The sequence below is a fragment of the Anguilla rostrata genome, chromosome 3 (genome assembly GCF_018555375.3).
Source record: "Anguilla rostrata isolate EN2019 chromosome 3, ASM1855537v3, whole genome shotgun sequence".
Lineage (NCBI taxonomy): Eukaryota > Metazoa > Chordata > Actinopteri > Anguilliformes > Anguillidae > Anguilla > Anguilla rostrata.
In genome coordinates, this window is record NC_057935.1 from 58,420,143 (window position 1) to 58,432,747 (window position 12,605).

The window sequence follows — 12,605 nt, forward strand, 5'->3', positions numbered from 1 at the left end:
CATCTCTTCATCCTGTTACTTACACTTTTTGAACGGCACATGTAACGTGCACAGATGTTTCAGTGTATGCACAGTAAATGGGTGATTAACTGCCTTAGATTGATTTGGAGACAGAAACACAATCTATAAGGGTGTCTCATACACTAATAACAATAATAATTGTAATAAACTAATAATACTGCAAAACCATATCGCAATCTTATAGCCTAATTCACAGGGGATAATATAAATTGGTGTTGTTACACACAAAAACACAGAAAGGTCAGAGCCCATATAAATTACACGGAGCCTGTACTCCAGTCGTCAATTCTCTATGTGAGGCTCCCAGATCATGAGGCCAAGATCAAGACATCTAGAATTCCTGTGCATTACACACACACATGAACATGCATGCACACACACACATGTACTTGCATGCACACCCACATACATGTACACGCAAGCACACACACACACACACATATACACACATGCACACTAACACATGCGCATGTGCACACACACGTACACATATGCACGCACACACACACGCACACACACGCACAGACACTTATATATTTAAAGAACTGAACTGTTGCTTCCATCAGGATCAACTTGAGTGGCATGTCTTGGAAAGTAATATCAATGTCACCTTATAATATGGCAAGTTATTTCTTTCTGTTTGTCTGTTTGTGATCTCAGTTGAGCGTCAATGTTGATGGCATTGCGTCTCCCATCGAAATCCATACGGCCCGGTTTAGAGCCAGTGAGACACTGTGTGGTCAATAGAGGTACTGCAATTGATTAGAATTGCACAGTATGGCTTTGGGCTATATGGAATGCTGAATTCTCTTTAGTTCTGAATTCTTGTTGATAATTTACAGTTTGCATGTAAATGCACTGCTGCACGTGCTGTTTTCATGCATGAGCTAGCAAATGTGAGACTGAGGTTAGATTGCATCGGTCCCAGCCTGTGTCTGAGAGGGCCTGCCTATACTGATAGTTTGCGGCTAACTGTACTTCCTGTTGAACTTCCTGTGGAATGATTTCAAACTGTAGGTTCAGATTTTTTGTGGAATAATAATATAATATAATAATATAATAATACAATACTTTTTTTATAATGCTTATTTAATGAAAATAGACATGACAATGAGGTGAGCAATTTTCACTTGGATTGTTTTTAAATGTTAGGAAAACATGCAACAAAACAGTTAACGCATAATTAATTTAATTCATTATTAAATAATAATGAATTATCAAAATGTATTAGAAGAGCCAAATGATTGACTTCCTGGCAGCAAAACCCAGTTTAATTTATCTTATTTTTATTTTAAAATTTGCTAACATTAGCATTAACATTGGCTAACATTTGTCTTGTTGATGCAGGCTTTACAGGGAATGCATCTGTGTGTGTGTGTGTGTGTGTGTGTGTGTGCGTGCATGCGTGTGTGTGTACACGTGTGCACCTGTGTGCATGTACATTTGTGTGCATGTGTGCATGTGTTTGTGTAGATGTGTGTGCGTGTGTGTTCCCCATCCACAATAAACCCAGTCCACACATGCCCTGTCTGCAGCTGAAGCTGTGCTTTCAGTATTGGCCTATGCAGCCATCAAAAATCCCATGAAAACGGAGTAGATGGTAATCATCCGACACAACGGCAAACCATAAGCAAGTGTGTTAGCGTGGGAGGACAGTGGCACTGACGGGCTCGCTCCAGTCACTCCTCTGTCCCACCAGCTGGTCCTGCGCAGAGACCTGGACCACGTAGGTAGCCCCTGGCCGAAGTGCCTTCAGGACCATACTCTGGCACTTGTACGGGCCCAGCTGAGGGAAAGGAATGGGATCATTTAGTTTTTTTGGGGGAAAAAAAGTATTCATCAGGATGCAGAATGCAATGTACAATTCATGACAGACATTAATGACAATTGTATTTTTTATTGTACAAAAATGAGCTAAAAGCTTTACAAGCAGTAATCCCCAGGTGGAAAGTGTCACACAAAACAATGCACATAAAAACACAAAACCTTCAATGCATTAACCCTCCTGTTCTGTTCATTTTTTAGGTACAGCAAAAATGTTCCCGGGTCAATCCCCATACAGGGGGGGTTTGCAAATACATGAAATGAACCATTTTCATTAAAAATGTTGATTACACTAATTAAGGCCAGTAGAAGAAGTTTCATACTGAAAAAATAATTTTAAGTATTTTTCCTAGATTTTCAAACTTTAAAAAGGGTCAATTTGACCCGCAACATAACAGGAGGGTTAAATATGAGCTGGATCTCATCAACCAGCTCCATGACAACCAACTGGTTGTAACGGAAACGTTCACTTTATTTGTTTAACTGTTGTTTTGGTGTAGATAGTGGAGTCTTTACTCAGTAACCTTTTTTTGTTGTTGTTTTTGAACATTTCTGAAGATTCGCTGAGTTTTGTTCTGTCTGCTCTTTCTGCTTTGATCTGAGCAGTGTGTTACCGGACGGATTAATATCAGACGGTCGTGTCGAATTTTACTCTGGGATTGTTTTGTAGACCCTCGCTGGCACCTGTGCTGGAGTTAAAGCAGTTGACGGCGGCTAGCGCAATGCTCACCTCGCGCGCCGACCTGATGTCGCCATGGTAATACTGAACTTTGTACATTAGCGGAAAGTTGGTGGGGTCAGTCCAGGATGGGGGAGGAGCCCACTGGACGTACAGCTGCCTTGCCAATCTCTGGGTCACCGTCACGTTAACTGGGGGGTCTGGCTTTACTGGAGGGGGGGGTGGTGGCGGACAGGACAGGTGAGGATGAACAATAGAAAAAACAAAAAAATGTTGAAATTACACACCTATGTACTGAACAAAGTGAAACGTTCGACCAGCTTAAAAATTCTTCACAATTCTTCAAGTGGTCGCATGTAATGGTAAATGGACTGCATTTATATAGCGCTTTTATCCAAAGCGCTTTACAATTGATGACTCGCATTCGCCAGAGCAATTAGGGGTTAGGCGTCTTACTCAGGGACACTTCGACATGCCCAGGGTGGGGGATTGAACCGGCAACCCTCCGACTGCCAGACAACCGCTCTTACCTTCTGAGCTATGTCGCCTCTGATAAAAATTTTATTTGATACATCTATGTTAAATGGAGAAAATGGGCAGGGGGTGGAGGGTGTTGCTCACCAGCGTTTTCAACTATGAAGCTGAAGAAGGTGGACCTGCTCCCGAGCGGGTTGGTGGCGGTGACGTTGATGACCTGGGGGTCGCTCTGGAAAAGACTGATGTTCAGAACGCAGTGGTGCCTCAGGCTCGGGACAGGGCGGCAGGGATGGAACCTTGACCTTTCAGGGTGGGGGGATGGAGGTTAGAGGTCACTATGACAACCTAAGTATACCCATCTGATGCTGGCAGTATACTCAGTAATAAGAAAGAACTTCAGGATTGAGAACCACCGGCGAACATGTCCACGAACACTGTTGTCGGTACACTCAGTGAGAACATCGCACCGTTTAAAGTCACTCCATGCCACTGGGGTGTGAATAATTATGAATAATCATGAGGCAGCTATTAACTGGGGCTGGAATCTAACCCAGACCTCCGCTACGCCATGGATGTATAAAGTGAAGGGCTACGCGAGATCAGAACACAAAACAAAAAGTTTAAAGTGGCTTTAGTTTATCTAGCTATGCAAAAGAAGAAGAAAAGGCGAAGGAGATGGTATGTTCGCCCTCTAAATCAGAGTAGGACGGAGAATGGAGACTTTTCTTACAAAGTATACTGCCTGAATGCTATTTTCAGGTGGGACAGCACTCACTTATGACTTATCCCATAGGTGGCAGTGTAGCGCGTTGGCAGCATTGGCTCAGGTTCTTCGCTCCAGGAACATGTGGCTGTTATAGGGTAACCAGGAGATGAGCACTTCACTTTCAGGAGAGATGGAGGGTCTGAGAGGAAGAGGAGGAGGAGGAGGAGAATGTGTCATACGCTTGCAGCCATGGACAGTTGGACACAACATTCAGTCACCAGGCAGAGTGCAGATAGAATAGATAGAATAGAACAGAATTTCAAGACGTGGGAGACTGCAAACACATGGAGAGAGTAACGAGACAGACTCACGGCTGTTCTCCAAAACACTTAAGTATAGGATGGGGATTTAAGAACAGGGGGTGTTCACATTTACTAAAAACTGCTTTTCAATAGGGAGTAACAGTCGGTAACACAGTCACAGATTCCATTCTCCCTGTACCCATGGAAGCCGCTGAACTCTGACCCTCTGCGGGCAGCCAATCGCATTTCAGCTTTCCATATCACATGATACGTGATGTAATTGTGGTCGCACATTCCAAGCGCTTGGCTAACGATGCTGCCGTGTTACTGTGGTGCCCAAGGTCACTGCAGGACGGCCTGCAGGTGCACAGACTCACATCCGGGCTGAAGGAACAGTGTCTGGAGGAGGGACCCGTTCCTGCTGTGGCAGGTGTAGTTGCCTCTGTCCTCCAGGCTGGCGTTACGGATGGAGAGGACGGGACCCGGGTTGAACGCCATCCCGTTCAGCCTCCACTGGGCCCCTTCTCCGCCCTCACCCTTACAGGGAATGTTCACAGCTGAACCCACGGCTACATACAGGTCTGAGACGGGGAACAGTGACAGACCAAAAAAAAACAGTGAACCCATCCTCAACCACAGGCTCAGTTCCTCTGTATCATGTCCTATGCATCATGCCTATATCATGCACCTATGTACGGAAAAATGAAGTTCATAAAAACTCAAATCAAAAATGAGAAAGAGAGAGAGAGTAAGAAAGAGAAAGGTGAGTGTGGTGGGGTTCAGTCAAGAATTTAAATTTCAATTCCTTCAGAAAAATTTTATTCCCATAATGTTCAATGAGGATGTTTTTCTAATTAATTAGTTGAATTTCATTCACCTCCTGAACCAAGTTCATAGAATTAAACAGAATTGATCTGCAGACTGGTACTATTCAGCCTCTATGAAACCAGAACTCTTGAACAGAATCGGACCTTCAGTCTCACCCATTGTGTACTGGTTCTCCTTCACAGAGAGACGCGGGTCACTACTGAGAAGCGGGCAGAGCAGAATTGCGACTGCGCAGACGCGTACCGTGCACCGGACACACATCCTGTAGGCCCAGCTGCGCAGAAGCACGCACATGACTACCATTAGTTAAAAAGAGTCACACTTGAACTTTTACATATTGTTGGTGCCTTGCAACAACAACAAAAACAGACAAAAAACCTTGTATCTCAAAAAAGAAATAAGAATATGGGTTGTGTTCCAAATCAGCACACTTGTGCACTATTGAGTATACAAGTTGTATTGGACTTGTATATTACATAAATACTCATTAGGGAAGTGCACTGATTTAGACACAGCCATTAACTTCATGGGAACAGTGAAATGCATGTCAGGTCTGGTTTTGAACCAATTTTATTACTTGTTCGGTTATGAAGCAGTGACAGAACATACAACTGTGATTGAGAACTTTTAAATGTGTTAAAACTGAGAGAAAAAAAATACAAAATGAAGAAACAAGGTTTTTTTCATGGTGCCAGCAATATCCTGAAACTAAAACGAGGGTGGTGGGGAGGGGGAGATTTACATACTTCTATAAATCATTAATGAGCAAATAGCTACTTTTGCAGTGTAGCTACTACGACAGTAGTAAACAAAAGCACCCATTAAAAAAATCACAGAACGAAAAATCCTACATTCATCTCGCTCAGTCCCACTTGGGAACCGTGTAAATAATGCCCAGAATGTGAATAACTGAAGCGGTGCAAATTCAAAAAAATATATAAATATTTACTACCACTAAGTCTGTGAAATGTGACATATCCCTGTAGTGTCTCCTCAGGGAATGTCTACAAGGTTTTTCCATATTTCTGATACACACATTTGAATAGATTTTTTTATTCTGACGAACTCACTGCAGAAAAGGTATTGGGGGGGGGGGGGGAGTGGGGTAAGAGAAGGGAGGAGAAGAGAAGAAACAAGCTTACTGGATTGTAGAAACTTGTGGATCGTAGATCGTGTTCTTTCCGCTTTGTTATCTCCAGTGTAACCTTTGTCTATTGGCACTAAAACACGTTTCAGGCACCATGGACCATGGTAAGTTTACACTGTCCCTTTTAAAGGCATAGCAGAGAGTTACTTTTTTTTTTTTTTTTACATGTGGCAATCGTCGGGTCATGGTCAGTAAAAAGAATGTTCCTTCTTAAACATAATAACCCATTATGTGGTATGACCACAACACAAGAGGCTAAAGTAATACTGGAGCCATAGTCTAATGTAGTCAAAGTTAAGTATATGAATAGCTGAAAATGCATCTTTGCCTGGTGCTGCTCGCATCCTGATGCAGCAGATCACATGATACATCCACACTTAACAGACACATTACATTTAATTCATTTGGCAGACGCTTTAATCCAATGCGACGTACAACAAGACTCTTCCCACTGCCACCCAGAGAAACAGTAATTATGCATTGGAATGAAAGTGAGACTTAAGGACTGCTCGCTCTGTTGTAAGAATCTACCCGGTCAATCAATGAAACACAGAAAAGACAAGCATCAACTGATAATAATGATCAGATACATAATGATGATAATAATAACAATAGTACTACTCAAAATACAGTTCAGTTTTATTTGTGTGATGCTTTTCAGAGACATTGTCACGAATATCCTTTACAAGAAAACAGTAAACTATTCTTACTGCAATTACTTAATGAATAATAATAAATATAGTTATACATTTATTGTATTATTATTATTATTTAAAGTGAGCTGTGTTCTAGCTTACGAAAGGTTAAATACATCACAGACACGAATATGTAAAAGCTAGGTCCTCCAATAAATTGCCTGATCACATTAATAATTGAATAACACTTTGATTCCTTCATGCCATGGGATAGCATGAAAAGTACATTACGGTAATTGAGGCGTTTACTGTCAAATATGAATAATCCAGGAGCTAGAAAGAAACGGTTGAATCGATGAAACAGACTGTTTGATCAAGTACTTATAGAATATTATATTTAAATGTTTAACATTCAGTTTACTTAATTACAGAAAGTAACACACAATGTATAAACATTGATAAGAGGAGCAGAGTTTCCATAAAATAACTTCGGACTATTTTGGTCAGGAGAGTGAAAGCTCTTTTGACCAATGAGCGTTTGGGAAATGTGGGCGGAATCTGCACTGCACCGGATGTTGGTATTTGTTACAGGAAGTGCCATGTTAGAGTCGTTTCGTTAGCTGTTAGCGACGTTCTGTGGACAAGTTACTGGTTTCAATTTCCGTGTAGATTTACTACTATTTGAAGTCATGTCGGAAAGAAAGGTTTTAAACGTAAGTATCGACTTAGTGGTGTGTTTAACCATTTGTTATATTGGGTGGTTACGTTTCTTTTCCAACAATTCTTAGTCTGCATTCAGCAAGCTAACTAACTGTCCCTGTAGATACACATGTTAGCTAGCTGGCTAACGCTGATCAGTATACAAATAACAATCGGTTATGAACAAACTAATAGAAATGATGAGATTTTATGTTTCCGTCTATGTGTAAATATCAGCTAGTTTGCGAGATGATGTTAAAAAATTAAGTTGACTCATCGTAAACGTAAATAGACCTGTGTAAATAGAAGTGTATCTAGCATTGGTTGAGGAACTCTGTACTAAATATAGGTTAGAACTTAATAGTGTTGTTCGCTAGCTAGTTTGTAATGTTGTTTTCTCTATTTTTAAATTAATTTTAGAAATACTACCCGCCGGATTTTGATCCATCTAAAATTCCCAAACTCAAATTACCAAAAGATCGTCAGTATGTTGTGCGGTTGATGGCACCGTTCAATATGAGGTAGGAGTAAGCTCATAGACTTCTGCTTGCATTCGTATAAAAATAAAAATAAAAACACAGTTCCCACGTGGACGAAATGAGCAGTGATAAACGCACATTGTTGTGCGTGATCTGAATTGTTTTCCGGCAGGTGTAAGACCTGCGGCGAGTACATCTACAAAGGGAAGAAGTTCAATGCCCGAAAGGAGACGGTCCAGAACGAGCTCTACATGGGTCTGCCCATCTTCCGCTTCTACATCAAGTGCACCCGCTGCCTGGCCGAGATCACGTTCAAGGTAGCTGAGAAAGTCGGTCTGAGCCCTAGTGCTCTCTCCTCCAATTCACCTGTCTGATGTTGGCTGGAAAGTCCTTGGGACAGAGAACCAGAAAGAAAGATTCATCTTCTTTTATTTGATAGCCACAGCCGGAACTTTGTGGTGCAAGACAACATGGTGATGTCATCACCATAGACTTCCGTGTTGAAAAATGCCTGGCGGTCCGTCCTTCGTCCTGGTGAAGGAGCGGCAGGACTGATGTGCGTCTCTCTTCCCCCTCCAGACCGATCCGGAGAACACAGACTACGCCATGGAGCACGGAGCCACCCGCAACTTCCAGGCGGAGAAGCTGCTCGAGGAAGAGGAGAAGAAGCTGCAGAGAGACAGGGAGGAGGAAGAGCTGAACAACCCCATGAAGGTAGGGGGGTGGGGTCGGGGTGCCCTGTTTTTTTTTTTTTTTTTAAAAAGAGCTGTGTGGGCTTTGGGCCGCTGGGTTGCTCATCCTGTTAGGCCGCTGTTGCACTGTGTGGATTGCATCTAGATTGATTATGGCTGGGACCCCTTTGCATGGGGACGCGTAATTGGCTGTGGCGTTGCTTAATGAAGGAGGGATTCAGTTGCCAGGGCAACCGTGTCTCAGTACTCACTGGGGACATTCTTAAAATCAAAGTTGAAAGTTACAAGCCATAATAACGACAACTGCAACCTCCAGGATGATAATGACTTAAGACTGGGCTGTCCAATCCTGTTCCTGGAGATCTACCACCCTGTAGGCTTTCACTCCAACCCTAACATAGCACACCTCATTCAACAGGTAGAGATCTTGTTGAGCTGCTAATTAGTGGAATCAGGTACACCAAATTAGGGTTGCAACTAAAACCTATAGGACTGTGGATCCTATGGAACAGGGTTGGGCAGCCCTGGTATAAGGGGACCTGCGTTTGTTCCCTTGAACAGGGTGCTTACCGTGAAATCCCTCAGTAAACATCCAGCTGTATAAATGGGTTATATGGTAAGAGTCACTGTGGATGAGAGCGTCAGCTAAGTGCCTTTTGGGTAGAGAGGGGTGGATACAGGTGAGTGTGCTGCCCCCCTGCTGGTGGACTGCAGTAATGCAGGATTTAATTTAAAAACGCTCACAAGTGTGGGTTTCCGTCTCTGACCAGGTTCTGGAGAACCGGACCCGCGACTCCAAGCTGGAGATGGAGGTCCTGGAGAACCTGCAGGAGCTGAAGGAGCTGAACCAGCGCCAGGCCCAGGTGGACTTCGAGGGCATGCTCTGCCGACACAAGCACCTGGAGGAGCAGGAGAGGAGGAGGCAGGAGGAGGAGGACGAGAGGGAGACCAGGTGTGTGTGGGGGAGGGTTCAGCTCGGGAGGCGCAGGAGTCGCCTGATGGGCATCGTGATTGGTCAGATGAGATTGGGAGAGATGAGGGGGGATGAGGGGCTGGCCAATGAGGTGCAGGCGTCACCTGATGGGAGTTATGATTGAGTGATGGAAGTTGGATGTGTGAGGAGGAAAGAGAAGAGCTGGGTTTTCAGTTTTGGTTTGTTCTACTTCTCCCCCATTTTTAAATTGTTAACCATATTCTTCTATTTGGCAGGAAGAGCAAGAGCAAGAGTAAGAATTGCTATGTACTAGCACACGTACTTGTTACACATGGCACGTAAGACTTTAAACTGAAACTTCCCCCTCTCTCCCTTTCCCTCCCTTTCTCTCTGTCTCCCTCCCTCCCCCACCCCTCCCTCTCTCTGTCTCTCTCTCCCCTTCTCTCTCCTCCTTCCTCCTTCTCTCTCCCTCCCCCTCTCCCTCTCCCTCCACACCCCCGCCCCCCCCCGTCTCAGGGACATGCTGGAGAGAGCTCTGGTGAAGAGGTTGAGGGACTCGGACTCAGACTCTGATCAGGAGAGAGAGGACGGGAGGGAGGGAAACGCGCAGAAATGCACCTCAGAAAAGCCCACAGACATCCTGACCACGGACAGACCCACGGACGCCAAGGTACTGACCACAGGGGTGCAGACAGACAGACAGATAGACACGCAAGATAAGACCTGCCAGTCACCCCCAGAAGGTACACATAGTGCAGTTTTAACAGCTTATCAGTTTAAAAAAACTGGTTTCTCCAAAAAGTAGAGCTGGATGAGCACTCGGTGTCTGTTTAAACAAGACCAGGTCAAAACCTAGTATATAGCTGGACCAGCCGACCAATGGTGTAACTTCATCACTCACTCAGTCACTCAGTCACAGACATTCGCGTTTGTAGGGCTGGCCCCGCTGTTGCGGTCCAGCCAAAAAATGAGCATAAACCAAAAATGGGAAATTAAATGTTGTTTTCGTGGCAACTAACAATACCAACACCAAGCTGGCGTATTTTGTGTACATATATTTGGGTTCTCTTGGGGATTTTTTGCCAGAGCGGTGCTGAGGTGTCTCAGGTGATGCTGCAGCTCATGTTATCACTTTTGGGGAGGCTGAAGGGAAGCCGTACGAGCTGGTGCAGCACCACTGTTACACGATTTGTGTATAAATATTTTGTAATATTTCTTTCTGTCTCGCCCTCCCCTCCCCAGGCCAGCGGGCCCCCACCTCCAGGGGGGGTGAAGCGACCCCGGGTGGAGACCTGGGAGAGGAGCGTAGGGGGACTGGGTGGGGGAGCCCTGGGGTCCCTGGTGGTGAGGAAAAAACCAGGAATCTCGGCCCCAAAACCTGAACTGGCAGCTCCGCCTCCAGCCCGGCCTGTCCAATCAGGTGAGAGCCTTACTAGTGATGTTATTCAAAATGGCAGAGTAAAAAAGAATAGCATAGCCACTTATCGTTGCTAAGAGGCCAATGCCTTAGTCCCCATTGCGCTTGTGAGCCCCTGTCTGCGCAGAATAAGCAGGCCACAGCCAGTAATATATATGTGAGTGTACTTGTATAGCTAACATAAATGAGAGCGTGTTGTAGTAGCAGTGTTCAGCTCTGACAGCATTGAAGGGTTCACTGAAAAGTCAGTACTGTGGGTGCAGTACAGATGAGAAGTCACCAGGGGGCTGAAGAATTTATGCGTTATTTACGGTTGGAAAGGCTGAACTTCTTGAGTTTATGGTGTGGAAAAGTGGGATTGAGAGTTATTTTGGGTGCTATAAATGATTCACAAAGACCAGTGGACTATTAAGAGTTATATTTGGTAAATGTTTTCTCCCCATTATTACAAATGGAAAAGACATTTACAAAAATTATGGATTTGTTGGTTTAATTCATCTGCTAATTTCCCACTTATATAGTAATGAAAATAAGAAATGATTCAAGTTGCTGTTTTTAAAATTTTTTTTTTAATTAAGCCTTTTCTTCTTCTTCAGAGGTCAGCGTTCCAAAGGCCACGTCATCCAGTGTCACAGCACAAGCTTCCAGCAGCCAGCCAATCGCGGCGCAGAACGGCTCATCGCTGAGCTTGCTGGGAGCCTACTCTGACAGCGATGACAGTGAATGAGAGAAGGAGGGAAACGTTCTCGCGTGTTTTCGTGTGCCGGCAAAGCTGTGTTCATCTCTCTACATGGCTTCTTTTTCCCCTGACCTGGGCCCAGTCTCTCTCTCTCTCTCTCTCTCTCTCTCTCTCCCTCACCTCACCTCCCACTCTCATCTCTCTCCTCTCTCTCACTCCACTCACTCCCTCCACTCACCTCACACTCACACTCACACTCACTATTCTAGACCAGGGACGAGCGTGAGCGAGTCAGAGTCTCATCGGGACGTATCCCAGATATTTAAGGGGGAACGTCACCCTGTATTCAGTTTTGGTGATGGAGGTCATCACGGTGGAAGAACTGATGTTTTTGATGTAGGTTACACCAATTACTGTGAGTAACTCTAAACTGAGCAAATTAGGATTATTAGTTCACCCTCAACAGAGGCTTTCTTTGCGGAAGAAAGCGAGAGATTTGTGAGTGGTGTGCACAGTGGATGCGCGTTTGTAAAACTTTACTGTAATCCCTTTTGAAAATAAAAAAATAATAAGAGGTGATAAAGAATGAATGAAACATCCCCTCTAAGGAATTGTAAAAAAAAGGAAAAAAAAGAAATATGGGTGTGCGTGCTTTGAAAAAAATGTTTTTATGTCCTTTTTAAATGGGAAAAATAAAGAAATTTCTTGATTTATTTTACCGTTTTCTGGTGAGTCTTCTGCAATTTGCAAATGAGAGTTTAGCCTTTTTAGCGGATGCTAACGGACCGAGCGGATGGGGAAAGCGCACTCCACGCGGTTAGCGCGCGCCGCGGGAGCCAGAGAAGCGCTACATTAATTTGGCGCGTTGCGGGCTGACGGAGAGGAGCCGACGGTACGGTGGGCATGAGGCAGGGTGGCTGGGGTGCAACGGCTCATTTGGGAATGTGACAGAGTTGATCGTAGACGGGGCGGCGGAATGGCTCCTTTGGGAGCGGGGTGTGGGCTGTCAGGAGTGGAGTACAGAGTCGATCGCAGACGGGGGGGCTCCATTTGGTGGAGGTTATTGCTGCTAAAGAGGTCCTACCA

General features: G+C 44.5%; 2 protein-coding genes across 3 annotated transcripts; one reads left to right on the top strand and one right to left on the bottom strand.

The window, feature by feature from the left end:
• Window positions 1–1,286: 1,286 nt before the first annotated feature.
• Window positions 1,287–6,104, bottom strand: ebi3 (Epstein-Barr virus induced 3). Of its 2 annotated transcripts, none has more exons than XM_064328691.1 (7): window positions 5,980–6,104; window positions 4,993–5,111; window positions 4,387–4,590; window positions 3,777–3,906; window positions 3,146–3,303; window positions 2,576–2,733; window positions 1,287–1,807 (listed from the first exon to the last, which is right to left on the bottom strand). In XM_064328691.1, exons 2-7 carry the CDS (start codon window positions 5,096–5,098, stop codon window positions 1,661–1,663), a joined length of 903 nt encoding a protein of 300 aa, XP_064184761.1. In that variant the 5' UTR covers window positions 5,099–5,111; window positions 5,980–6,104; the 3' UTR covers window positions 1,287–1,660. The 2 variants fall into 2 exon arrangements, with proteins under 2 accessions (XP_064184761.1, XP_064184759.1); XM_064328689.1 differs by having other exon boundaries at window positions 4,993–5,133; window positions 5,980–6,097.
• Window positions 6,105–7,177: 1,073 nt separating this feature from the next.
• Window positions 7,178–11,710, top strand: yju2 (YJU2 splicing factor homolog). The gene is made up of 8 exons (XM_064328699.1): window positions 7,178–7,332; window positions 7,739–7,839; window positions 7,970–8,114; window positions 8,377–8,511; window positions 9,260–9,441; window positions 9,940–10,093; window positions 10,666–10,843; window positions 11,437–11,710. The coding sequence occupies exons 1-8, from the start codon at window positions 7,309–7,311 to the stop codon at window positions 11,565–11,567; spliced, it is 1,050 nt and encodes a 349-aa protein (XP_064184769.1). The 5' UTR covers window positions 7,178–7,308; the 3' UTR covers window positions 11,568–11,710.
• The last annotated feature ends 895 nt before the right edge of the window (window positions 11,711–12,605 follow it).